We start from the raw sequence: 26,839 nt of genomic DNA, 5'->3' as shown, positions 1-26,839 counted from the left end.
AACTTGAGAAAGAGAGACATATACCATCATGCAAGATAGCATACATTGAATGTTTAATTTAGTTTATTACTTGATCCAAGATGTTATTTTGTTGTTGAGGTGCACCTATAGATAATCTGCCATTAGAAAACCCACCTGTTGACCATCAGTCACTCTGGTGAAATGTTGATTATTGCCTTGACTTATGTGGCTGTGCTCAGCTTCATCTGTGTAGTTGGTTATTATGTCTGTCACGTACAGTACAACAACAAATTAATAATGTTAATACAGATAAATAAAACCTGTTGCAGCATCCTGATATCTGTGCACATTAAAAAGAGTTAAGATGGCACAAAGACAAACATTATGGGTTTTTTCTGTGATTCAATCTTCTACTCTGGTGTGTAGCCTATGGTCTACTCTTTATAGACCACAGATAGATGCCACAGTCTATACAGTCTATAGACTCTACTATCTATGATATCACAAATAACTTTGAGACAACTTAAGCATACAGAGGAAATTTTATATTTAAATGCACACGTTAAAACAGGAACCCAAATATTATACCAGATGAGAGTGGTAGAGATCTTGACACTGTTAAAAAAGAACTTTAATATATTTTAAATCACATTGTTTTAACATTAATGACAGATGAATCTTCCAAAGTGGTTGAAGCATCAAATGAATATATTTTTCTATTCTTGTCATTGAATTTCATTTTATATATGATATGCCTGGTATCTTCATGGTGGAGTCTCACAGAAGGTGCACAGAACACAAGTACCTGGAATTCTTGGTAAATCAGTATATCAGAAACAAGGGTCATTATTAACTTAAGACAAGGACAGCAGTGCACAACCCAAGCATCCCTCGGATGTTTTTATGGTTGTATTTCTATTGTTTTTTTCCATTTTAATATTACTGTATTTTAAATTGCTAATACAAACATCTCTGTATATCTACAGATTTGGAGCATGTGGCCAACGGCATATTTTTTCTCCTTTGAGACAATGTACCTTTGCTTTCCAACAAAGATGTATGATGATATCAAAATGTTAAACAGTGCCGCTAATATATTCTGACACAGCACAAAGCAATTTTGAGTACCTGTACTCCAGTAGAGGTGAAAAAATTTAATGTCAAGTTAATGATTTGTATCACAGTACTGTGGACCATTTTGTTCTTTTACAATTACAATTAAGTTGAAATATTACACTGTACCTGAGGAAACCCAGTCAGGGGTTACTATTACTTTAAATCCTGCTAGAGATGCACAATTCTCAATCTTTATTTAATGAGCTTTGGCAAGTGTACATGTACAACACCCATAATGATTTGATATCATGCTGTGCATTCATCCTGTTAAGACTGCAATAGTGTCCGCTGTAGGCTCAGAAGACTAAAAAAGTATTATGTATCACAGTTCTCTGTTGCTAAGTGCAGTATTTTGTATACAAAGTAGGCTACATGCATATAAAAAGTAGAGTTCACTGCCTGTGCAATATCATATAATCAAATGCTGAAGTAAACATAAAAAACAACAGAAAACTATTGAAATAATACAAATGATAAAATTTATTATATTCAGGAGGATTTTGGAAAGGTATTATCCCATAAACAAGTGCAATTAAAGTGAATTATTTTGTTTTTCTGGAGATATTGCTGTTGCTTCATATGTTGTGAAAACATCTGAAATCATTATTTAAAAAGGACAACATTAGTGGGACTTAGGGCAATGATCATTTAGTCACTCATAATCCTTTCCAAAATAATTAGTTTTTCTCATACTCCTGGTCATCCCTCAGACAGACCGGAGGGCTTATAGATTATAAAACCCTGCTTAGTAACCGTTTGTTTGTTTTGATTGAGCACACATGAATTCCTAAATTATTGGCCATAAGCAAAGTATTGTTCTGTAGAAAATGCACTGTAGCGTACCTAATTTTAATTATTTCTTTTTTTGTTTTTTACTATTTTTATATTTTGTTTCATATATGAATCTAAATTATATTATTGCGTTGACCAGACATTGTATAGTCCCTTTAGCGCTGAAAAACCTATGATTTCAAGACCGGCATCGCCATCACGTGGTAAATTGCTGCTATTACACAACAAGACATCCTGGATTGAGAAGAACCGTTCGTGGCATGTAAACCAAACTTTACACATGACAAAGTCGCCTATTGGTCAGTGAAGCCGTCGTTAACGCGAACTCAGGTTGGGTTGGTTCGTTTAAAAAGCAATGGCGAGCATGTTTTCTGAGCACACGCTGGTTAGCTTTAGCTTTGTGGTAGCGATCTGACAATCAACAGGTTAGTGTTTGGATCGATGTAATGTAGTTAGCACTAAGAATCTGGTGGTATCCATGTAACGCTACATATCTCCTTTGTATTGAAGGTATAGTTCTTGGTAACTTAATTGCCGTCCTAGAGTTGATTTTTAGCTTTTGCTCACTAACACTGTGTTAGCAGTGTTAACTTTGTTTCACCCAAGTTAGCATTAGCAGTACAGTAGCTAACAGCGGTTGGACGGGCAGCAGCGCATCTTTGAACAGAAGCAGCTCTTTAAAATTACAGTTTTCTGTTTGACGCTATAGAGACAATGTCCGCTGTACTCGGCTCTGCTGCAAATTCGGTTTAAATGTGGCGGTCTGCCTCATTTGTGACGACGTGGGAGGCGCAGTACGGGGCCAGCTGAAGCTAGGTAATGTTGCTAGGCAACTGATAATCCCTATAAGCTTTATTCTGTCGAGTTATTTTTCTTTTGGCACAGTAACTTAGTAGATTCAACGTATTTTGGTTTGCTGCTTGCTTCATGTATTATATTAGCAAAGTGGCTAATATTTGGTACGGCAGTGTTACCATTTGTACAGTCAGTTGTCATGGTAACGTTCCACAAGCTACAACGCTAACGTTAGTTAGCTAGCTAAGATATAAACAACGCCGAGTAGCGGTAAATAGTGAGCATATGTTTCATTGTGTGCATCAGAATTGCTTTATTCGTGTAAAGCTAACAAGACCTATCAAGATCAACTTGTGGAGGACGTCCAGGTGTAACATTTCAGGTATGGTTAAATAAATTAGGGTACATGTAGCTTAGCTTTTGCTGAAACGTTGCAGTTAGTATGACAGTATGACATTTACCCTCACCTAATGCTGTATTGAAATAATTAGAGGCTCAGCGTAATGCAAATTAGTTAATTCTTCATATATGGTAGATGAATCGCATGTTTTAGTTCATACAAAACTAACGTTGCGTCACTTCATAGCACTGTATCAGGAACAGTTTTATAGTAGATAACGTTATATCTTTATTAAGCAACACTGCATTGCTATCCGTACGGTTTTTAGGCTTCTAATCCGCTTTGTACGTCTTATTTTTAGGAATGGGAGAGCCACCAGTCGTGATTCTCCAGCACCAGATCAGTGGCAGGTAGTGACGGTGCAAAAGCAATGTTGTGTTGGTGAATACAATGAAGAAGATATTCAGCTTTACTAAGAAAAAGAAACACACATCTGGCACCCCTGACAGCGGAAGTGTGCTTTCTGTTGGCTATGAACTGAGAGAAAAGGATTTAGGGAAGATCCACAAGGCTGCCTCAGTAGGGGATTTGGCAAAATTGAAGCAGCTTGCAAAAAAGAATGATATCAATCAACGCGACAAGGAGAACAGGTAAGTGAAATCAAATTTTGGATTAATAGCTCTCTGTCTTATTAATGCAGGCCAATTAAAAAGTTTAATAAAATGTTATAATCTCTTTATCTTTCTTATATTTTATACTCTTGTCTATACCCCTTTAAACCCAATTTAGTGTATGCTAAAGTTTGCATTTGACAAAGTAATGGATTATTTGATTTTAAAAAATGCTAAAATCCCTTACAGATGAACATAGCAGATCGTTTTAATTCTATTGCTGTAATAATAATAATAGTAACTTTAAAAAATAGTATTTCTATTCTAAAGATATAATAATATTGTGGCAGCCTTAGTAGAGTAATAGAGTAGTAGTAGTAGTAGTAGTAGTTGAGTAATATGCTGTTGCCAGTTGTATTTTCTTTTGTTTAATAACAGAAACTGCAATTGTTATCACCCTACTGTTTTTTCTACTTATGTTTCAGGGTAGGCTCTAGTTACCATTAAAAATTTGTGCATGCCAGAAGTAACTGGATGGTGCAAGTGGAGTAATAGGCATTTTAATTAATTACTTGTAATAGGGAAAATAACAGAGGTTGAATGTGTCAGAAGTGATGACCTTTTTTGTTAACCAGTTTTATCAGCCCGTTCGAGAGGTAAAGCCATACACATTTTGAAACCATGTTTGATATAGTATGCCAGGTTCTGAAATAAAGTAATGGAACTTTATTGTTTGGATGGGAGTGTTTTAGTGAGGACAAGAATTATTGCTTTTGAAAATCTCTCTCTTACTCTTGTAGAACTGCACTTCATATTGCCTGTGCCAGTGGACATGTTGAGATGGTGCAGTTCCTCGTTGACAGCAAAGCTGAGCTTAACCTATGTGACAATCAAAATAGATCCGCCTTAATGAAGGTAATCCTGGACAGTGTGTTCAATAAAAAAAGGAGGAAAAAAAAGTTTTCTATTTTACTTTAGGCCTTGTTCTACATTCATTTATATTCTCCATTATATTAGGGGGTGCAGTGCCAGCATGAGCGCTGTGTGATCACACTGTTGGACAGTCATGCTGACCCTAACCTAGTGGATATCAATGGAAATACAGCTCTACATTTAGCAGCAAATATTCCATCCGTCTCCACTGCTGGCCTGCTGCTGGAGCATGGTGCTGGCATCAATGCACAAAATAAGGTGAATCTGTCTTTCTTCAACCATATGGTAGATAACTTTATTTTACGATACAAATAATTTTGAGCTCAACACCAGAACAGAACCATTATTAATGTTTTTAGTGACACACCATTGCCTTTCTTCCTATGAAAAGTGTGTCTGGTTAAAATATTAAAATGGTTCTGCTACTTATGATATTTAGTGTATGATAGTCTATTGCTATTCTGATTACACCTGTCTTTTGAATGATAATTTTGATTATGATCTAATTTTTAGGAGGGATTCACACCTTTGACTGTGGCAGTTCGTGAGGACCATATTGAGATGGCTGAGTTTCTCCTCAAAAAGGGTGCTGATGTGAATTTTATGAACCTAGATCAAAGGTTAATACTAAACCATCACACATTTGTAGCACGTTTAATGTTGCTGACGTCAGTGTTTATATTTGGTGATCATGCCATTATGAATTTTACCTGCAGGTCCCCATTAATGATAGCTGCTGGCAATGGACAAATCAGTATGTTACGGCTGCTCTTGCGGTTTGATGCAGATATAACGCTAAAGGATTCTGAAGGTCGTTCAGCTGATGACTACGCAATGATGAATGGGCATCATCCGTAAGCAGTTATTAGCTTTGTGCTTATTTTCCCAGATTGGTAATTCATCTGTAACTTGTGCAGTTATGGCGTGTGAGTGAGAAACAGAACCTACAGATGAGTCGTTTCAGTTTTTATGATATATTTGTTTCACTTGGAATGTATTTTTTTATGTCTTTATTGCTTACATGCCTGAAATTACAGCAGCATATTGAGTTTTATGACACAATGACATTTTAAGGCTCTTGGCCCTCTTATAGTTGTTCCCTCCTGATCATTGAGCATGGTACACAGAGGAACGATGGGCCCTCCCTATCTCATCAAGCTCTGAGCCAAAAGAAGCAAAAAACACTGCTGACCAGTCCTTCCCAAGATGGTTCAAAAGGCTTCTCTTTGGGAGGCCCAGCAACTGACAAGGATGGTAGGGAGCTAATTTTTCATTCTATAATAGTGAATTAAGGTAGTGTGAGGATTTTATTATAGTTGTATTTATTCATTATTGACTCTGATTATTTCATTTATTCCTCATGCAATACCTTTTGACTGGATCTAGAGCATGGAGCAAATGAAGCAGGGGAAGGTATTATCTTGTTTAGATGAGCTTTGTTAGCAAAAGCAGTCAAAGGCTGGCAGTTTCTTGCCAGTGAAGATCACAAACTCTAGCACTTTGTGCACCATGCTTTTTCTGCTTTTGAGCATTTAGATGTTGATCTTGCTATTTACTCCTTGTAATATTAAAACCTAACATGTACATCTAGTTGTGAAAATGATTCAGATTAGATTAATTGTTAATCAGTTGAAAAAAATGTTTCTCTCCTTTGTTGCAGATTTTGAAGAAAATTCTCAGTCAGAGTCACTAAGTCGGTGAGTATAATTGTCTTTTTGTCATCTGTTCTGATTGCAAAATCAGAACTGACTTACAAGCTCAAACCTCTTCCTTCCTCCCTCTTCAGACTTTCAAAAAGTGATGCGGGTGAATGGCCTTCATCAGGAGATGAAGATGAATCTATTTTAATTGAAAAGGTTAGTGCTATGTTTTTATTTTTCTAAAGTGTATTTTATATATTTTATTCTGACCTTTATTTGATATGCTGTATTTCAGAAACCACAGAAGGTAAACCTAAAGAAAATGATTGCTTCCAAAAGGGGAGAAGGTACTGTGAATCCTTCAGCCTTATTTGCTTATTAGTGTGCCGCCATAGTTTGTGGTTTTTGGTAGTAATCTTATAAACCCTTCTGTACTTTAGCATCTGCCCTGCCTGACAGATCCTTGACAGAATCTGATCCAGAGAGTGAGAATAGAGTCCAGAGAATCCCATACCTTCCAAAGGCTTTACCATCCAGCAAAACTCTTCATCACCCAATAGATCCTTCTTCCAGTTCCTTCATTTCCAAAGCATCCCAGATGGCCTTTACCCCACTTCCAAGCCAGACAAAGGTAAAATAGTCCTGTTGAAGATTTGTCAAACACTTTTTTATGACATCTTTTTCTTTCTGTGAATGTTTAAAACAAGGACCCATTGGAACTGAGTACTCAGAGCAGCCTTCAAGTAGTAAATCAAGACCAGATTCTCAGAGAAGTCCAGAGGCAGAGGACTCTGAAGAGGCAGAAGTTGGAGAAGAAGAAGAAGAAGAGGAGGAGGATGATGATGATGATGAAGAAGATGATGATGACGAGGAGGAGGATGACGACGAAGAGGAAGAAGAGGAGGAAGAGGTTGAAGATGAGGAGGACAATGAGGAAAGTGGAGAAAATGACAGTGGTGAAGAGGATGAAGAAGAGAATGAATGTGAGAAGCTGGATGATTCTGTTGAGATCAGAGCTACTGAATGTGAAGTTATACAGGAATCCTCTATTATTGGTGCTCTGAAGATCATTGACAGTGTTAATACTGAGAACATACTTGGTACTGGCGTCTCTTATGACACTGGATCCAGTCCTGATAATATAGATGCTGCAGAGAAAGATGCCAAAACAGAGACTCAGAATACTGACCCAGGTGGAATAGCAAATTATGCAATTCCAACATTAAATGTAGGGGATGATTGCATTGTATCAGCCATTAGGGTAGAATCCAAATTTTCGGATGATGATGACAGCTTTGGGAAGGAAAACATACGGTCATCAGACCAAAACATAATGTCACACCCGGGTTCACCAGGAGGCCACATACCAGCCAGGAACTCACCTGAGTTTGAGACACAAATTGTAAAGGACGATGATGAGTCCTTCAGAAATAAAGAAAACAATGGTCATACAGTGTTGAATGACACTGATGATGAAGAAGATAATGAAGTAGAGGGCATTTTTCACAACACAGAGCTTGCTAGTCGAGAACGTTTGTTGTCTGAGGATTGTGGAGAAAATATGGCCAGTCCCTCTGATACTGAAGATGATGTTGAATCAAACAAAGGAGAGAAACGCAGGTCCTCATGGGGCTCCTCTTTAGAAGAGAATGACACTGACTTACTCAAAGAAGATGAAGTAAACAAAGAGATTCTTGATCAAAAAAGTGATGTTTGTGCATCTAAATTACAGCCAGAAGCAGAAACACTGCATTCAAAAAGCACATTATCCCAGCCAAATGAAAACCAACCAGGCGTGTCATGGGATTCTTCATCACCACTGGTACGATCTCTGAAATGTGTCTCACCTAAGCAAATGATAGATGAACCTAAATCATCTTTAGGACTATTCTCAACAAGCTCTCCGCACTTGAAAAACAGACCAGTGAAAGAAACAGTCAGTGAATCAGAGTGGGATTCCTCTTCTGAAAATAATGACCAAAATGATAATGACTCCTTGATCAAAGCTGAAGTGGTGTCACCACTGTCTAAGACAAATGTAACAGCAAACCAAAATGGAGAGCAAAATTGTTTCAATGGTTCTTTGGAAGCAGATAAAGAAAATATTGCGAAAGAGTTAAATTATCCCTCCCCCACAGTGTCACTAGCACCTGAGAATGAAAACACAACCAGAAACCCAGTACTCGATAGCAATGATGTTGAATCAATTCATCAGTCATCACAAATGGAAGAAAAATTAGACTCAGAAAATGAAAAATGTGATCATAGTTGTTGGGATGATGAAGATGAAAGTGATTCGGAAAAGCAGAAGGCAATAGAGACCGGGAATAATGACATTGGAGATTGTGGTGACACCTTGAGGACACACCTCTTCACTCCTAAACCTATGGACAAGAAGTTATGGGAAGAAGCTGGAGAAAATGATACTGATGAAGAGGAGGAGGTTCCTCATTCTGTTATTGATGGAAATGATGAGTCTTCAGAGTATATAGCAAAAAAAAAAAAAAAGCAGTTGGGTCTTAAGAAAGACGATTCCAACAAAGATGATGGGCCAAGTGAGGACTCTGACAGCAAGGACCAAAAGCAGCAATGCAGTTTTGCAAGTGACACCGTCAACGTGTCAGATGTAGGAGATGATTCAGATAAAGAAAAGGCTAGATTAACTACATCTGTTCCACTTGAAAATACAAGAGCCATCATATCATCAGATGATTTTGATGAAGAACCAAATCAAGATTTTTCCAGCCCACACAATAAAGATGATGTCAGTGTGGGTCAACATCATAATACAAACAGGAATAAATTTTCTGATGAAGTGTTACCTCAGACTGACATTGATGATGTTGATTTAGACTCACCTGATGAGGCTGAGAGCATAATGATGACAAATCAAGAGCTCAGAATCACTGGAGAGCATGTCATTCAGGTAAAACAGGAAAACTGGTAGATTTTAGCTGTAATGTAGCAGTTTTTGTAGAATAGTGTGGTTGCTCTGAGTCCTCAGTAAACACCTTTTCACTCATTCTTTTAGATGCTCAATTTGCCTAGTGGTTTTATATTCATCAGAGATGCCTTGTAATAATGCTTTCACATAGAATGACATTATGTCATAACTATTGTTTGCACAGAAAGAAGATTCCACTGAAGATGAGACTGGTGATGAAAATGAGGTGGGGAGAGATGATGAAGAGGAAGAGGAGGAAGCAGATGCTTCAGATGAAAATGATGAGCCTGAAGAAAGTGGAGACTGTCTTGATGCCACTTCGCCCGTTCATGAGACAGTACTCGCGAAAGATAAGCAAAGAGGTAGTTAACGAACCATAAAAACGGTCTGTTAAATAGATTACAGACAGCTGCATGTGCATCACAAAAATGTTGCTCCACAACAGCACAATCCTGCCCACCCCCTCAATTATTGTGGTTACCTTGAACAATTTACTGACAACTAATATGGCAGAACTTATTTCATTTAGCAACACAAAATACTGTCTTATTTACGTTATCGTTCTTATTAAATCATATTTAAAGTTTTAACAATGTTATATTTTGTGAACAGTACAATTGTGCTTACAATCAAACCTGATTGGGAGGCATTTTTATCATTACCAAATTTTGTAGTATCATTTTGAACACTGACCAAAAGAAAAATAAATCTTGCTTGTTAAATGTTTCATCTTAATTAATCTCCCTCTATTGAACAGATTTTCTGTCTGAGCTGGGTCTAGAGAAGGCAGAGGAAGAGCAGGATTCATGGGATTCTGAGGTACACGAAGGTCATATTTTGGAATATGATTTAAGATTAGATGTTTGCCTGAAATGTTCTCACAGTCTGATTTTCTCTTTAAGTCCCAGTCTGAAAACCCCAATATGTCACATGAAGAGAAGCAGAGCTTGCATACTCAGAATCATGAAGAGATGTCCTCTGTTGAAGAAGAGATTAAAGAAAGTAAGTCTGTTTTATTTACTCCTCTTTAAACAGTCAGATCATATCAGGCACCATTTCATGCGGCAGAAACAGTGCAACCTTCTTTAATCATAATCATAATGAATTGATTTGTGCATTTAAGTAATGATTCAAGCTTTCTGTTTTGATTCTATATATGGCATAGAATTTGCAATGCAATATAGTTGCCATTAATAAAAACATCCTTTCCAACAATATATTATATTTCTTTTGTAGACTTGTTATATATTCCCTCTTTTTTAAGAGGGGAGAGAGGCAATAGGATGGCAGTACTAGAGCCTTGGAGGAGTGTAGGCAGGCCGAGAGGCAGCCAGGGAGAGGGTATGAATGTCTTGACTCATAGAACTGAGGAACAGCATGTTAACCATATCAGAGGTCTAACCATCACCTTATGATCACCATAAGAGAATGCATGCAGCTTATACTACTGCATCTTGCATGCTGCCCTACATTTACTAAAATTTTGATTTAAAGTGCCACAGGTTGTTTCTATATGTTTTAATGTCAGTAAGTGACTATGGCTCTTTTTGGCATTCTTGGCTGATACTGAAGTTGCACCCCAATAGGACTAAAGCAGGGAATCTAATGATTGTCTAAAGTCTGTTTATATTCATCAACCATGAGCTCATTTGCATGGGAATGCTTTCTAAAGACTTCTGGCAAACTCATCCTGTGTCATCAGAATTATTAAATCATTCATTTATTTATTTTTTAAGAAGTTAATTGAGTTGTCTTAAGCATAACAGACATGTCTTGTGCAGATGGAAACAACAATGATGATAATGGAGATGATACAGCACAGAAACAGGTAGGTAAGCAACTGAATGGCATAGAAGATAAAAATAAATTTAAAATTGAAATCAGATAATGTTTTCCTGTCTGCTAGGCTGAGAAAGCCAAATGGGAACCACTTACTGTTTTGAATAAACTTGAAGGGGATAGTGACCAGAAGACAGGTACATGAAGTGTACACCACATTATTGTGATAATTCTAAATATTGGTTAAATTCTATGAAGCAAGGCTTTGTGTCTTTAAACTTAATGATTTATTTCTCTTTAATAGACTTAATGGAAGAACTTGGTTTGGGTGACGTTGATGATCTTGAAGGTAAGATAACATATTAATTCCAGACTGGCCAGTCAGACCTACTCCTTTCTTAGTGAAAGAATGTGGGTCTAGACCACATGCCATCGGGAATCTTTTCCTCTGGCCTCAAAAACGCAACAGCTGTTTATCTGCAATGGAGTGGACTGTACGCTCCATTCGTCCAATAAATTTAAAAAAAGCCTTGAACATACGCTTTGACTCGTTCGTAACGTTTCTCAATGCCAGTCCCAAGCCTTTCAAAAATATGCACAGAACTGATAACACCATGTGTTCTCACGTTTCTACAGCAAAAACGACAACTAGCTTGCTTTGCTTGCGTCATATCCTTCGTTTCTCTGATTGGTTTATTTTGCGGTCATTTGCCCGCCCCCTGGAAATCGATCTCAACAGAAAAGTTAGTCTGGCTGGACAGGTTATATTTATTCTACTTTTTTTCATAGTGTAAATATTCAAATAAGTGTTTGTTTTTTTACCTATTGGTTTGCCACTGTTAAACCTTGAAATGCAAACTGTTAGTTTTTGAATTCAAAATAAAATTAAATAAATTGTGACTTGCCTGATAACTGCACGGTAACATGCAATATTTACACTATGAAACCTTCACTTTCAAGGACCTTCCTTCTTTTGTGAGCTTTTTTGATTAAAGTGGTATATGTGCTTATAACACTAACTGTCTACATTTTTGTGTTGTCTGTCATTGCACTTTTTGAAGCTCAAAAACCAGGTTAGTTAACACTAGTTAAACTAGCGGCTTAGATAAGCTGAATTGTATGCACTAGTCTATCTGTAGTTCCTGCTTTTAGACCCCAGTTTGATAGATTATAACAACATAATAGCCAAGTGGTTACCCCACTGCAAACTGGCCTTCTACCCTCACAAACATATATGTATATAAAATTTTGTTCATTTATTTGCACAGATGCATCAGACTGGGACTCAGCCAGCAGTACCAGTAAAATGACCCTGCCTGGCCACAGAATGAACTCCCCTGGACTGGAGGAGTTCCCAGAAAACTCCAGTCCCTCTGTTAAACTGCAGGTTGAAGACATTACTCCAGCTGCACCCATGACACCTCAGAGAAGAGTCAACTCTGACAACAGACTTCACACCGCATCCTCTCAACTTGCGCCCCATCCCCAACCTCGAGCAAGAAAGACGATGCTTCAGAAACCAGAGAGTGAAGAAGGTAAAGTGTAATAAGACCACTCAGGTTCTCATTTACATTTTATTGCATTGTTACATTATTCAAATAACAGAAACAAATATTTTCTTAATGCTCTCTTTGTTTGCTCTCATTCAGAAACTGATTGGGAACCAGACAATTTACTAGCGTCTGGCAATGCAGTCAAAATTGACAGTCAAAACTTAACTGAGCTTCAGGCAGTTTTAACACAAGGTGGGGATCCATGGTCTTTTTCAGCAGGCTTTTTTTGTTTGCACACACCCTGTGCTCTAGATAATGTCTTTCTGTCTCCTTCTTAGGTTCTCCTGACCTCCTGGCAAGCGATAGTAAAACAAATACAGAGTCTGACAAGCAGCAACAAAAGGTGAGCAATAGCCAGATGCTGAAATCACTACCACAATCTTAACCAATTTTGGGCTAAGACAGAAAACATCACTCATAATTTACCAGTCACAAGAAAAACTAAAATTCACCAAGTCATGTAAACATTGCTAGCCACAATTAGGAAAGTGAGTATGTAATGATACAATCACATTTGTTTAATGTTATTTTAATGTTTTTTAAAAATCTGTTTTAGCATTTTGTCTTGTCTTTCCTGTTTTTCTTGTCCAATCATGCCATTAAAGGAGGGATATGATGCAGTAGATAAATATGAGTCGGATCTAAATAAGTCATGCCCATCTGGCTATGTGGGGTTTGACCATGAAGAAAAGGATAATGACTTTAGAGACCAGTGCGATCCTGAAGAAAGAGGTGAAGCATCTGATGATGTCCAATGGGAAAAACGTTATGAGAAGCTCTGGGTAGAGGTGGAGAAAAAGGAGGTAAAATCCACTTTCAGGAATGTTGCTGAGGAATTAAGAGAGAAGTTTGGAGAACTGGTTAAATCAACAAAACATACAGAAGACATCACAGAAGAAAAGCAGGCCATGAGTGAATCTGCTTCTGCAGAAGAACAATCAAGTGATGAAGATGGGGAAATTTTCATGCGCCCCACAGCCAGAGCAAAGAGTACTGTCCTTCTCACCATACCTGAACAGAGGGAGTCTGGACTAGAAGACTCTGTGGCAGAGTCAGTTGACAACTCGCTGTGTGAAGACAGGATGCAGGTTGGTCAACCCCCAGCTAGTGGGAGCAGCATTCACCAGGAGCCAGATCCACACACTGCTCTGGAGGAGAACAGTTCTCCTGCACCACAACTTGCTTTCATAAAAAGTATTCTGTATTCTAGTTTACATCACAGATCACTTTTTATGAATGAGTAATACTGTAATTTTGAGTTTATGTTGAACTTGCATGTAATCTTTGAATTCCACTTTCCTTACATTAGATTTAAGTTTTCTGTGAATGCATGATGTCTTTGAGATTTTGCATGTTTACCATTCATATCCGGCTGTCCAAAATGTATTTCCTCTGTTCAGTTATTGTGAATGGCACAACATGCATCGTCATGCACAGAATTGTGCGTCATTGTACCTAACTGAAAAATACCATGTCGAATAGAGTAACCACACTTAGGTGTTAGATCTCAGAAAGGAAGGGTAATGCTAAATTATGTATGACAATGTAGCTGATCTGACATGCATCTTAAAAGGCTGACCCTCACCCGTTTCATTTAAGATGAAGCTCTCTAGTCCATTTACCAAATATGTACACTTGTTTTAGGTTGGCAAAGAGATAGGAAAGACTGCAGCAGAAATGCAAAGATCCAGTGCTTTGTGGGATACTGATGGAACAACAGTGGAAAAAGTGGGTACTAAGAAATCTGAAACCAGATTAGGTTGCCTAACAAGTCAAGGTGGAGGAATTCACCAGGAGCAGCAGCCTGCAGCTACCAAGAGGTATTGATTATTTTGCTTGATTTGTCCTCTAAATCATTTTATAACACTCTTTTTGATAAATGTATTTGTCAGTCAAACCTTTGACACAAGGAGCCCAATCTAAATTTTCTTTTATTGAGTTCATTTAATTTCCTCAGCAATGCCTCCAAAGACCCAAAAGTATAGATTTCACATTTTATTGACTGTCAGGTTTATTGCTCTCCATAGACCTAACGGGCCACCAGTGCAATTGCATCTCCCACTCCGGCAGACCTACAATAGCAACAAACAAGAGGGAATAGCTGTAGACGAGACCTTACAGCTGGAGCTGGTCAGAGGGGCCCAGCACGGCAGAGCCCCTCAGACCAACACTCATGTTAATGGAGATCCTCTTTCTGTGTTTGATGATAGCACATTAAGTGAAGTGTCGGACAATGAAGGAAGGTATATATGCAGTATGCCACTTTTGGATATTGGTTTCACTAACCTGTAAGTAAGTGTGTTGAAACTGAATGCAAAGTGAATGCAAATTCTACAGACAGCATGACTGTGTACTTAATAAATGAAGAATGGTCACCCCTACTCTAGAAGTAAGAGGAGTAATTTTCTTATGGACATAGAGAAGAAAAAGAAGAGACACACAAGGACAGTAAGAAAAACCGCTGAAGTTGCTGGAATGCTATAAGAACACTAGTAATTTCTGATCCATTTCAAACTTTGAAAATGCTCCAGCTGTCAAATAGGCATGAATACGATTGGGTGGAAATTCACTTTGTGTTCAGTCTAAACAAACCTTTACTGTGTTGGGTGGTGATCAAAATATAATCTTTATTTTAATTATTCCCTCCTGCATAATTGCAGGACAAACCTGAATTTCCAAAAATGTAGTAGTATATTGATCGATACCATCACACTTCAACACCTCTTTGAAGCAGCTCTAATAACGAGAGAACATGAACAACTGTAACAAATAACCCTTGTTTGACTTCTCTGCTTTTGTTGGGCTCAGGTTGTCAACCAGTGAGCATCAGAAAAACGAGGTAAAGAACAAATTCTCTAAATTATTCCATGGATTTAAGCTAGTTTACACAATGCAGAATGAGAAACTGAATGATATTAAGACTGTTCTTGTATTCAGAATCCTGAAGAAGTGGAAATGGCAGATGACTTTGATGAATTTACGCAGTCATCAGACACAGCCACAGAGGACATTGACTCTCCAACTTCAGGTTATCGGCATGCATCCCTCCTCATTCAGAAGCTGGACGTAGGCACTCTAGGTACCAAATAAGCTGCAATATATGTGTACATCATCTGCCTTTCAAAGCTGGTATACAACTATGCTCATTAAGTGGTAACTTTACCACATTATATCTCAAGACTCAAGAAGTATGGTGAAACTGCAGAACATTTTCCATGAATATGAGCGCTCCATCCAAAAGGCAAGGAGTCGGCATGGGTACCTGGTGGACAAGGCAAACCAGCTGGAAATGGAGCAGGCAGAGTTAAAGAACTCTCTGGAGGAAGTTAAAGATGTTAAGTCTGCCTTAGAGCGCAATCAGTTGGAGTTGCAGACTGAAGTCACAAATCTGAAGTGAGAACTTCTTCCTATACTGTAGCCATTTTTTATATGGCCTAGCTCTCTTTTCATTTTTGTGCATCACATCTTATGTGATTCCCTAGATTTCAGCTGAAGCAGGAGCAGGAAAATCGCCGCAATGCCACCATGATGTACAACACCACCAGAGATAAGCTGAGAAGAACAGAGGAGCTACATCAATTAGAGGTTCAGGAGAGACAGAAGGTCGAGCTCACCCTCAGGAACCTGGAGCTGGAGATGAGAACACTGGTCAACAATATGAAACAGGTACATCCTCTTAAGCTTGATTTGTTATGCTTTTTTATTGTACTGATGTTGGCTAATGTAACAATATAAATTTTATTAATCCCCAAGGGGAAATTCAGGTAATCTTGCGGGGAAAGTGATAAATAATAAAAGAGGTCAGCAACAGTCTTTATGGTAACAAAATGAAATATTTTTGAGTATTTTATCAGTAGTTTGCTTGTGGACTTGCTTAGTGTGAATGGAATTATAAGAGTGAATTACAGACTTCATTTACCACCCAGCTTGAAGAGGATCACAGTGAGACCCAGAGGCTGTTGGCTCAGGAGCGCAGTGCACGGACCCTGCAGGAGAATCTCTTCAACAGCCATCTCCGTAAGCAGCAGGAGATTGAGGAGGAGAACAAAAGAAATAAAAGTAAAAGCAATGAGGTAATTCTGATATTTATCTTTTTGGTTTATGGGATAGATCTTATTCTAACAGTGTGTACCCATTTACAAAAGTTAACACGTTGATTTTTAGGAATTGTAAAATAAGAGTGATGCAATGTGATGTGTCATTCAAGGCAGTTTGTTCATGATGTTTCCAGGCCTTGTCTCAGCTCACTGAGGCCAGTGACAGGGAGAGGGAACTGGTCCAGCAGACTGTTACCTTGCAGGAGCAGCTGACCATCCTGAGGATGGATCTAGAGCGTTCACAGGCCAATAGCGGTCTTAAAGAGACCCACATGATGGAGGAGAATGAAGCCCTTAAAGAACAGCTGGAAGATGCTCGACAAGATCTCAAGCTCAATAGTGAAGCCTTGACCCAAACTGTCTTCAACTGCAATAGCCAGGTGACCACACTGAAGTCTGAGTTGGCTATAATAACAACCCGCCTGGAAAATGAGCGGCAGACTCGCGAAACATTGGAGGCAGAGGTTGAGTCCACACGCACTCGCCTGGCTGGAGCCATAAAGGAGGCTGAGTATTGCCTGGCAGCTAAGACAGACACAGAGAAAAATCTTCTTCGGGAGAAAGAGGAACACCAGCGTCTTAAAGACAGACTCACAGGTTAGTAGTAATCGTTGGATTGGACATTCCAATTCCTTAATATTGTAAAAACTCACCGTTATCCCAACCAGGCAAGTAATACGTGGAAGTTATTTATCAGTCATACCAGCCTGAAATATCAGTTTATCTATTCTTATGTTTAATTTATAAAATGCTCTTCTTTCCTTTATACATATTAGTTTAAAGGGCAGATCAAGTGAAAATGGCTTTAGAGCTGCTGCCCACTTCCTACTGACAGACATATTTAAATGCATGTCAGCTATGTTCATTGATTTGGCGTGTAACTTTAAAGAAAAATTATCTCTTTTAACGGTGGCACAGAATGACTGTTGGAGGAGCCACTCTGTCTTTGGCGATTTCTGCATCCTGCTTAACTGGGAGCTTTTTTGTAACTCCAATGCACTTATTTCCACAGGGGAGTTAACCAGTCAGCGTGAAACGGTGAACAGCCTGTCGCAAAAACTGGCCAAGGCAGAGGCTCGTGCAAACAGCATGGAGAATGAGGTCCATCGGGTCACACTGCAGCAGACAGAGAAAAGTTTATTGCTGGAGGTCCTACAGCGGGGGAAGGATCAGGCAGCTTCTCGTGTCAAAGAGCTAGAAACAGCTCTGCAAACAGAGAGGGAGCTTGTCAGCCGTGCCGGAGCTCGCCAAGAGGCTGCGCAGGAGCGGCTTGCCCAAGCCCAGAGCGAGGGCATGTTATTACGGCAACAGCTAGAGGAGGCCCAAAACAAAGGGGTTGCAAAGGAGCGTGCTGTAACAGATGCCCAAGAGCGCTTCAGTGATATGCTGTCTAAGCTGCGTTCTGACTGCGAAGAGCGGGTCCAACTAGTGGAGGAGAGAAATAAGGAGCTTGCTAGTAAGGCAGCAGATCTCCGAGATCAGATCTACAAGTTAGAGGAAGAGAAGAACGAAAGAGAGGTAAGACCAAGACTATGCAGTGTAAGAGGATTACTTCGTCTTCTTCCTTCTCTTCCTCTGTGCCCACTTTTGCCCTTCCTTCCACGTTCCAGTTAAGAATCTTTTCTTATGTTTCCCACCCGTGCTTCCTCTGTATTCTGTCTGTGCACAGACTAGTCTAAGGCAGCTGCAGCAGGAGCTAGCTGACTCACTCAAGAAGCTGTCAATGAGCGAAGCCTCTCTGGAGGTCAACACACGCTATCGAAATGACCTGGAGGAGGAGAAGACTCGCCTCCTCAAAGACATTGACAGGCTCAAAGGAAAGGTAAGAGTAGGAAGCAGTGCCCACTTGTGGCATCATGGTCTCATGTCTCTCATTCTTTATAATGAAGAAAACACTTTAAACCCTAAAGATAGATCTCATTATTACTGATTTTTAATGTCTTCTTCTTGTAGCTGGAGGAAAGTGAAGATCAGTATGTGCAGGCTGAAAGACGTATTAGCAGTCTAAAGAGCAGTTTGGATGAAAAGGAAAAGGACGTTGCCACTGCTGCTCAGAAACTCCAGGAGGTGCTGTGCGCTTCAGCAGCCTCTGATACCACCATCAAACAGCTGGAGGAAGCTGTGCAAAGGTACTCACAAACACATTCGACACACATTGAGATAAAAAAAGAAATCAAATAATTTTGTTTTGTCAGATGTCACGTGTTCAATCAATTATAAAAAGTAAGACAACTTCATAACATAAAAATAATCATATTGTCACTAAATACATTTTGATATACAGTGCATGGTTGTGTGTATGTAAATGTCAATATCTCACATTAGGCTCGAGATAGAGAATGCCAGACTTGAAGCTGCTGCAAAGCAACAGTCTAACAGAATTGATGCACTTCAGAAAGGCGCTCAGGAAGCTGCTATGGTGAGTGCCTGCACACACAAGATGGGTGTGCCATATCTACTTTTCTGTGACTATAAAAAGCAAATTACAGTATCTCAGTGTTGTAATACTGTAGGTGGATAAATATTTTGTGGTACTGAATTTACATTAGTATTAATAATTCTATTTTAAGATATCCACTTTTTTCCAGCTATCTGACAGCTCACCTGGAGGAGGGGTTGGTATTGTAGATATAGTTTCTGTGTGGGTTTATCTGATTTTTCAAAAATAGCATAAATTTAAAAAAAATCCTAAAATCATATTGTATGTATTTACAAAATAAAACGCACTTGGGCTTTGTGGGCTTTTTGCATTAAACAGCTAGATCAAGAATGTGTAGGAGGTTGTAACTTTGTGTCAGTGTGGGTTTGTCTGGGTTATATCAAAATATATCTTTTCCTTATACTGAAGCTTGACACCTGGGGTCTTTTTCTTAATTTCAGGTTGCATGATGCATGCTACTTTCTTTATTCTTAGCTGTCCTCTCAAGAAATACATTAGCAACACAAATAAAACCACATTATAAGTTTGTTTTTTCTTTTTTTTTTAAACTGCTTTTCCTGTTTCTGTAGGTTAGAGGTCATTTGGAGGAATTGGTCACAAACCTCCAAAGCAGTAAGATGACTTTGGAAGACCAGCTCAGTAGAGAGGTTGGTGGCAGATTTTGTTTCCTCAGTAAGAAAACCTTCATCTTAGGTTTCCATTTCATAATCTCATCCAGTTTCTGATCTTTGTCTAAATATTTGAGCAGCTATCCAAATGTGAAACATAGCCAGGTGAGGAATGTTTCTGACACTGTAATTGGACATTGTAATATGTGCTTTTATAAAATTACTCACACACATACAAAAAAAAATCAAAAACTAGCCATATTTGGGAATGGAGGGATTTGAATAAACTGTTTTTTAAGCTACTCAAGCAAGTAATTCTTTTTCATTAAGTTTACATGTCAGTAGTAATCACATTACCATCATTCTTTCTACCATTGAAACCCAGTTCTGAAAAGGACCATATTTTAGAGTTTTAATCATTGTACCAAGATTAAGGGGGGGGGCATTTTTGTAAATATTCACTAATTTGTCCATTAAGTGTGAAATGTTTGTCTCTGTCTTTCTGGTTTTTTTTTTTTTTTAGGTCCAAAAACAAAGCATGTTGTCTCACACAGCACAGGACTCTCAGGCCTTGTGGGAGGAGGAGCTGAAGGGCCGCTCTAAGTTAGGACTTCGTCTGGCAGAGCTTGAAAAAGAGAAAGGAGAACTGAGCACTCAGGTGAATATAGTGTATGCTAATATCATATATGATGAATTAAGTAGCCACCCTTCCTTAGTTTATTTATTTGGGTCCCAAGAGCAACTACCCCATTACCTGTGTTCCAGATGGAAATAGAAAAGAAGAAAGCCAAGAAAATTGCAGAACAGAGGAAGGCAATAGACACTCGGCTGGATCAAGAAATGAGAAGAAACACAGAACTTCAAAAAGAAATGTACAGGTGACTCCTATACTCCCCCTCGCAACTTCCTCACCTATGGCAGTACCTCTTCCTACTACTTAGACACAACTAGGATCCAGTAGACTGCAGTCTTTCCTGGCCTTGTGACTGTGGTTTAACAGTATACAGATCTGGTGTAAGGCTGTATTTTTCCTTTTTTTGTTTGTTTGTTTTAACTTTGAATGTACCAAATCCCTTTAGTCCTTGTGTTTGTCTAGTGTATGCTCACTTAATTATGACTGATTTTTTTCTTTCTCATCTGTTTGACCTTAATTTGTTGTTTATTTACAGTATTTATGTATGTGTGTTTAAGGCTGCGTACTCTATTGAAGACTGCAAAGAAGAAATTGCGGGATCAGGACGCTGGTGTAATGGAATTCGGCTCTCCAATGAGCAGTCTACGGCTGGACCCCGGCAGATATATCCAAGCTGAGGGTTCTGTAGGACGAATGAAAGAAAAGGTTTGTCTTTCTGATAAAACCCTATTATTTCTGTATAAATAATGCACACTTTCTGAGTTGTCACACCTTGGCTTCAGACAATTCCTCTGTCTTTCTTATGTAACCAGGTAGATGATCTGCAGGTGCAGCTAGATAAGGAACAGTCTCGTTGCAGTCAGGTAGAAAAGGTGAACAGGGAGCTTAAGGATCAGCTAGCCTCCCTGAAGAGCTCAAGTCACAGTAACGACCAGCTGGAGAGGAGCAAGAGGCAGTTGGAAGAGGAGGTTCTAGACCTGAGACGCCGAATGGAGGTGGCTCAGATGGAGCAGAGCCAGGTGGAGCAGTGCCGCCGTGATGCAGAGGAGAGGGCCCGTCAGGAGATACAACAGAAACTGGAGCAGGTCAACTTATTCCTGCAGGTAAAAATTCTCCTGGATGAATTTTGTTGGATATGTGAAATGAAGAAACTTTAGAAATCATGAAAATACATTTCAAAACCTTACAAAATAAACAGTTTTTAATTCAGTGTCTGTATAGTACATAATTGCTGCGGTAGCTATGTTTGTGAGTATTTAAACACAGTTAAATCTGATTTAATGTCATTGTCTCCATTTACAGTCCCAGGCAGCATCCCAAGAAGCACTAGATCAGATTAAAGCAGCCAACGAGGCCAACCTGCGTTCACAGCTGGAACAGAAGATCCGGGACCTGGAGGCAGAACTGGGCCGAGCCCGCACCACCCAGCAGGACAGCCTTAACCAAAGAGACTCCACACGCACAGAGCTGGAGCGATTCCAGCAACTCTACACTGAGGAGCTGCGCCTCCGCAAGTCTCTGGCTGCCAAACTAGAGAGGTCAGAATCACATCAAATCACTCCAAAATCATTGCTTTGTCTTGTGTTTACAAGAAAAAAAAAAAACTATCCTCATTTAAAGGTATTGTCTTACAAGTCATCTAGACAGGCAGTGGTAATGTGCTGTTTACTGTCCACAGGGCCAACAGTCGGCTCACAGATGCCAATTCCAAATTGCTCAATGAGCGAAGCAGGTCTCTTATCACCAGCAACATCGCAAATGGTAGCCTTGGAGGGTCCTTGTTGGACGCTGGCACGTTGGGCTCACCACAAAATTATGGGGCTACACTGGGGCCGCTAAACAGAAGCTTTGGCCTGGGATTGTCCCTCCTCAGCCCTGTGGCTGAAGGACAAAACAGCAGGGTAGAGGACTATCTAGCCAAGGTCTGTACAGTCATTCATTGACACACTCATTCACTCTTGGATATTACAGAGGAAGATTCTTCATGTAGAGAAGTTCATTTAATTTGAGCCATTTTCGTTCCCATAGCATCATGGTTGTAAGCATTGTTAATGTGTGGCTGCTGGCATTTTTATACATATACAAGAAACTGTGTTGGCTGTCATTATTACAGGTTCATGGGTTTTGAGACATTATGCACTAAATATTTCATATTGTGGGAAAACACACTTAAAGAAATTGATGTATTGGTTGTCTAAATACACTTAACACCTGTCTTCCTTCTAGAAGAACACTTCTAAAACTAAAATAATTTCTTTCTATTTCTCACCCTTTTTTCTTTCCTACCACCTGCACCCTCCACTTCTTCACTCTGTCTCTAGTGTGTGTGGTGGTGGGACATTACTTCTAATCTGTCTTCTATTTCTTACTCTTTTAGCTTCTAGCTCAAAAGTCTGTCTCTCATCTATCCTCTCTTCAGCCAGATTCATAACCAGGTGTGTAGACGTGTTGAGCTCAGTGTTTGATTGGCTGCTTTTCCCTTCATCTTGCTGGTGGGCCTTTGTTTATGATTCCTGACATGCACAGCATGATTTTAAGGGTTCATACAGTGAAGACTCCAGTTGCTGTAGAATGTAAATGTTTTTGGGGTTGGTCAGCAAGTTTGGTGAAAATATTTATTTCTACTAAGCTTTCCAAAGATTGCAGTGGGAATGGGTTTATTTTTAAAATGGTTAATTAGAAAGTCAAATTTATATCACAGTGATTTCCTGAAAGTGGAAACAAGATCTCTATTATCCCCGTACATCAGTGGGCTACTTACTACTCCCACAGTTATATAATTGAAGTAACAAATTGTCAAAAGTGACATAGAATTTGATCATCCTTACAAAACCCACAAAAATGAGTCTGAAAAATTAAAACTTACACCAAAGACAACAGAAATGACATTGAGATGTGCATGAACCCTGGGTTTTGCATTGTATGGTCATTTAGTTGCATAACTGACTGTCAGCTGAAATCTCAAGTCCTCCTGTTAGAATCTCTGCTTTGAGTTGACTTTCTCCATGCTCTGAAGTTGAGTGGTAGAATAGAAGTTATGTGACAGTTTACTGTAAACTGTACTTTGTTCATTTGTCTATTATAAACTCATATTTAGCAGTGAGGTTAAGCACCTTAAGTTGTATCAAATATGCCCCACACTCACATATTTAATCTAAAAGTCAATTCAGGTTTGTTCAAACATACATCCCTCCATCACAAGCATATTCAACATCTACAGAGGTCAAATAATTATTTACAATATAATTTGATAATTGTTTGTGTAATGAAAAACATTAGAGATGTAGCAGACCTAGAAGACTAAACATGCATATTAAAGTAGCATGTTAAACCTACACATGAAACCAACACTGACAATCAAAGTATTCCTGCCTTACCCCTGCCTACAATAAAAACAGGTGAGAGTCTTGTTTGAGGGGGGAAAGTTTGTGTGTTACATGCATTGTGGTGTTACATGAGCCATGAGTTATTTTTCCTTAAATCAGATGTTTGCCAAAGAGCACAGGTTACTAGTACAGACGTTTTATCATTTGTAGACCAACATCTGACCATAGAAACTGGATGTTTTAGATTTTTTCAGAAAGCCTGCAGAAATGCTACACTAAAGCAGAGCTTGCATGCTTGGCATGTCCTGCTGTCTTTGGTATAATAGTTCTGATATTCTTGCAGTGTTTCCTTCCACTGTTCAATTCTATGTCATTAAATGTGCCACTATTTGATATAATGTTGTGTTTGGTGGTTAAATATCATCCTTTTATCCTTTTTAATGATTGTTTGTTTGTTAAATGATGAAGTGTTTGTTTCTGGGGTTATATTCTTTTACAGATGGTATTAGTTGATATTTACTGATAAAATAAATCTAATGGCAGCCATTCCCTTTTTTCAGATGCAGAGTGAGTTGGATAGAAACATATCAAAGGAATTAAACAACGGTGAGTGCACTGCAGCTGGAAACACAAATCTACCTGTCTTTAATGAAATTTGTGCAATATGTAGTAGCAGTGTATGATATGTACTGTGCTGCCTAATGATGTGGTCTCTCTCTGGTCCTCAGCCACAGCAGAGCTGGACATTGCCTCTGCCCGAATGTCCCCGGTTGGCTCTGCCTCAAGAGTGGAGCTGGACCCAGTCAGCAGGGCGACGCAGCAATACTTGGAGGTACTAAAGAAGAACAATATGATCTGACAAAACAGTGTACATCCTCAAAATTAAATAAATTTCCGGCATTAGAGCAATTCAAAACAGTACTGATTACATTGAAATTAAGATCAAAGCCACTGCCCAGTCATATAACACCAAGAATTCAACTTTGTATGTATTAACTTACTTTTTAACTTTATTCTCATTTATGAAAGAAAGCAAACATGATGCACATTGCACTTATCCACTCAGGAGAAAAGAGCACGACTCTATATATTGCATTATTGATGGGTAAAATTAAAGATAATGTGTATTTGTTCTTTGTGACTAATTCTGTTCAAAACTAATTGTTTTGCCTCTGTCTGGACAATACATACATATATGTTCACCAGCACAGAGGAAATGAATGGTAATGGTAATTGTCCTTCGTTTTCTCTGCACTGGTGAATATTGGTGTTGCTAGATTAGAATTTATAAGAATTTGATATATCAATCAATAGTAAGTTTTGCCAACATAATACATATGGTACGTGCCATCAAATGGTGGAGTGTCTATCTTGATCTTACTTTATTAGACTGATTGGAATCTTGCATTTCCGATTATTTTATTTATTCGTTGTTTTCCTTAATAAACATTATATACTTGAATAAGACAGGCTGGAACCTCTAGCTACAGAAACAGGGTTACTGCATTTGCACAACTGCCATTTGAGTTGTCTTGTGTTTAGGGCCGTCAAAAGTGAAACACTTTCTTTTTTTTTTTGTTTTTTGCTGTAATAATACATATAGGAAAACATTTATAAGACCTGTACATTAAAGAAGACTCTAAAATACTAAATAAAACTATAGAAAATCCAGAATTCCTGAGTGCACTATTGATGTTTGCATACTGACTGGTAACAATCCGACATTAGTGGCAAACATTTTGTAGGTTGTGGTATGTTATGTTATTTTGGTGAACACTATTTTACAATCTTTCCAGTTTACATCATTATTCAATGTTTTAGTCAAGTGGCAGGTGAGATGTATTCTGTGTTGTGTCTTTTGATTCGGAGCATTGTTTTTTGTTAGTAGCTACAGTTGCAACAGGTACACCTGGAAATTACAAGGTGTAAATATTTCTCAACAATCTCTATGTAAGAACTAATTTGTATGGTGCATCCAAATTAATTTAGTAAGGCATATATCTTGACTTAGTGAAAACTTGCATTATAACAAGGTTAAGTTTGACCATACGCTACTACAACTGGCTCCTAATTACCTCTATTGTTTGCTGGCATCAAATGTTGCACGTGCCTGTATCTAAATAGTGTGTAAAACTAACATCCATAAAACTGACGCCTGTCATTGGAAAGCAACAGTAAAAGTTAATATACTGTAATTTATTTCCATAGTAGCCCTGCCATAAAGCATCAATACTATAAATGCTGCTGTGTTAAAATGTAACATGCAGATTTAATAATTTTGGGTATATGCGTGAAGTTAGTTTTGTACAGTATTTACTTAATAAAACTGAGCTGTCAACAGATTTCTTGTTGAGCGTGAGTATATAATTAGAGCTGTGTTATATCTCAATCACTCCTTTCTCTGCAGTTATTTCCTGAAAAATTTGCTTTAGTTTCCTGGTATCTTATATTCAGCATAATGGCCATCAGTATTTCATGCACACCCATTTTTAACTTACTCGTCATTAACTGTGTTTTGATGTTCTTCACTGTACGCCTCCTCTTCTCATCCTTTCAAACACATGAAACTTGATAGTATGTGCTGGTTTAGAAATCATTCCCCCCACTTATTAAAATGAGACAATGTGTTTATGATTGTCCCCCTCTGGTGTGTCTCTCTTCCCTTTGATCCGTCATCTCTGCATCAGCCTCAAATGTTAGATATTCAAATCTGGTTACATTTATTTTTGTTTCCTTTACAGTAGATGGGCACATCTGACAGACTGACTGTTACGTGTTATTATTTCCCCTTTTTTCAATAGATGCCACTTCATACACTACACATAAACCTTGTTTTGATTGAGGAGGTTACGACCATTGTCATAAAGCTTTGGAGGCAGGCGAGAATACAAATAGATTGTGAATAAAAAGGGTTTGTTTTTGAAAAGCAAGCTCTTTAAAACAAACCACTCCTCACTGGGTCATTCTCCATCTGTGATGCCCAGTCTTGTTATCTCCGACTGCCAGTCCAACAACCGTTACGAAAAACAAGGTGTCAGTTTTAAACCTCAAGTCTTCGATGCTGATCAGGTTGTCAACAGGCCATTTTATTTATAAATCAAGCTACAAGGATACAAATGTACAGTGCACCATTGAAATGCCGACTGCCTCCCAAATGCGCATTACACAGACATGACATAACATAAAAAAGTTAAACATTAAAACCATTTCACTAAGTATGCAGGTTTCATACAACACTGACCAGAGGCTAAAAGTTTTGTTGATTTAATA

At 38.6% G+C, this 26,839-nt stretch overlaps 1 protein-coding gene across 9 annotated transcripts; it reads left to right on the top strand.

Moving 5' to 3' along the window:
• The first annotated feature begins 2,279 nt into the window (after positions 1-2,279).
• ankrd26 (ankyrin repeat domain containing 26) lies at positions 2,280-26,181 on the top strand. Of its 9 annotated transcripts, XM_026312156.2 has the most exons (47): positions 2,280-2,294; positions 2,579-2,685; positions 2,971-3,046; positions 3,366-3,654; positions 4,416-4,530; positions 4,633-4,806; positions 5,062-5,168; positions 5,265-5,402; positions 5,642-5,802; positions 6,209-6,245; positions 6,335-6,404; positions 6,484-6,535; positions 6,629-6,819; positions 9,317-9,494; positions 9,890-9,951; positions 10,035-10,134; positions 10,369-10,473; positions 10,914-10,960; positions 11,039-11,108; positions 11,216-11,260; positions 11,973-11,984; positions 12,180-12,446; positions 12,561-12,656; positions 12,743-12,807; positions 13,070-13,552; positions 14,109-14,284; positions 14,492-14,707; positions 15,273-15,303; positions 15,402-15,543; positions 15,644-15,857; positions 15,947-16,130; positions 16,391-16,537; positions 16,696-17,158; positions 17,574-18,079; positions 18,231-18,383; positions 18,515-18,690; positions 18,887-18,980; positions 19,150-19,176; positions 19,571-19,648; positions 20,133-20,267; positions 20,375-20,487; positions 20,801-20,948; positions 21,026-21,346; positions 21,546-21,781; positions 21,922-22,165; positions 24,130-24,175; positions 24,298-26,180. In XM_026312156.2, exons 4-47 carry the CDS (start codon positions 3,455-3,457, stop codon positions 24,426-24,428), a joined length of 6,756 nt encoding a protein of 2,251 aa, XP_026167941.1. In that variant the 5' UTR covers positions 2,280-2,294; positions 2,579-2,685; positions 2,971-3,046; positions 3,366-3,454; the 3' UTR covers positions 24,429-26,180. The 9 variants fall into 9 exon arrangements, 8 of the variants coding, with proteins under 8 accessions (XP_026167941.1, XP_026167940.1, XP_026167944.1 ...); XR_003295985.1 differs by lacking the exon at positions 2,280-2,294 and adding an exon at positions 22,621-22,678 and having other exon boundaries at positions 2,308-3,046; positions 24,298-24,349; XM_026312155.2 differs by lacking the exons at positions 2,280-2,294; positions 2,971-3,046 and having other exon boundaries at positions 2,308-2,685.
• Positions 26,182-26,839: the final 658 nt, after the last annotated feature.

The sequence above is a fragment of the Mastacembelus armatus genome, chromosome 6, assembly GCF_900324485.2.
Source record: "Mastacembelus armatus chromosome 6, fMasArm1.2, whole genome shotgun sequence".
NCBI classification, from domain to species: Eukaryota; Metazoa; Chordata; class Actinopteri; order Synbranchiformes; family Mastacembelidae; genus Mastacembelus; species Mastacembelus armatus.
The sequence above is the reverse complement of the archived record's forward strand: the minus strand, read 5'-3'. Positions and strand labels throughout refer to the sequence as shown.

Excerpts from the sequence above, each read along its gene's own strand:
- ankrd26 (XM_026312156.2), top strand. The coding sequence starts at position 3,455 with ATGAAGAAGATATTCAGCTTTACTAAGAAAAAGAAACACACATCTGGC. Across the intron at positions 13,553-14,108 it reads TGTGTGAAGACAGGATGCAG|GTTGGCAAAGAGATAGGAAA; the intron begins GTTGGTCAACCC and ends CACTTGTTTTAG. Across the intron at positions 16,538-16,695 it reads ATAAAAGTAAAAGCAATGAG|GCCTTGTCTCAGCTCACTGA; the intron begins GTAATTCTGATA and ends TGATGTTTCCAG.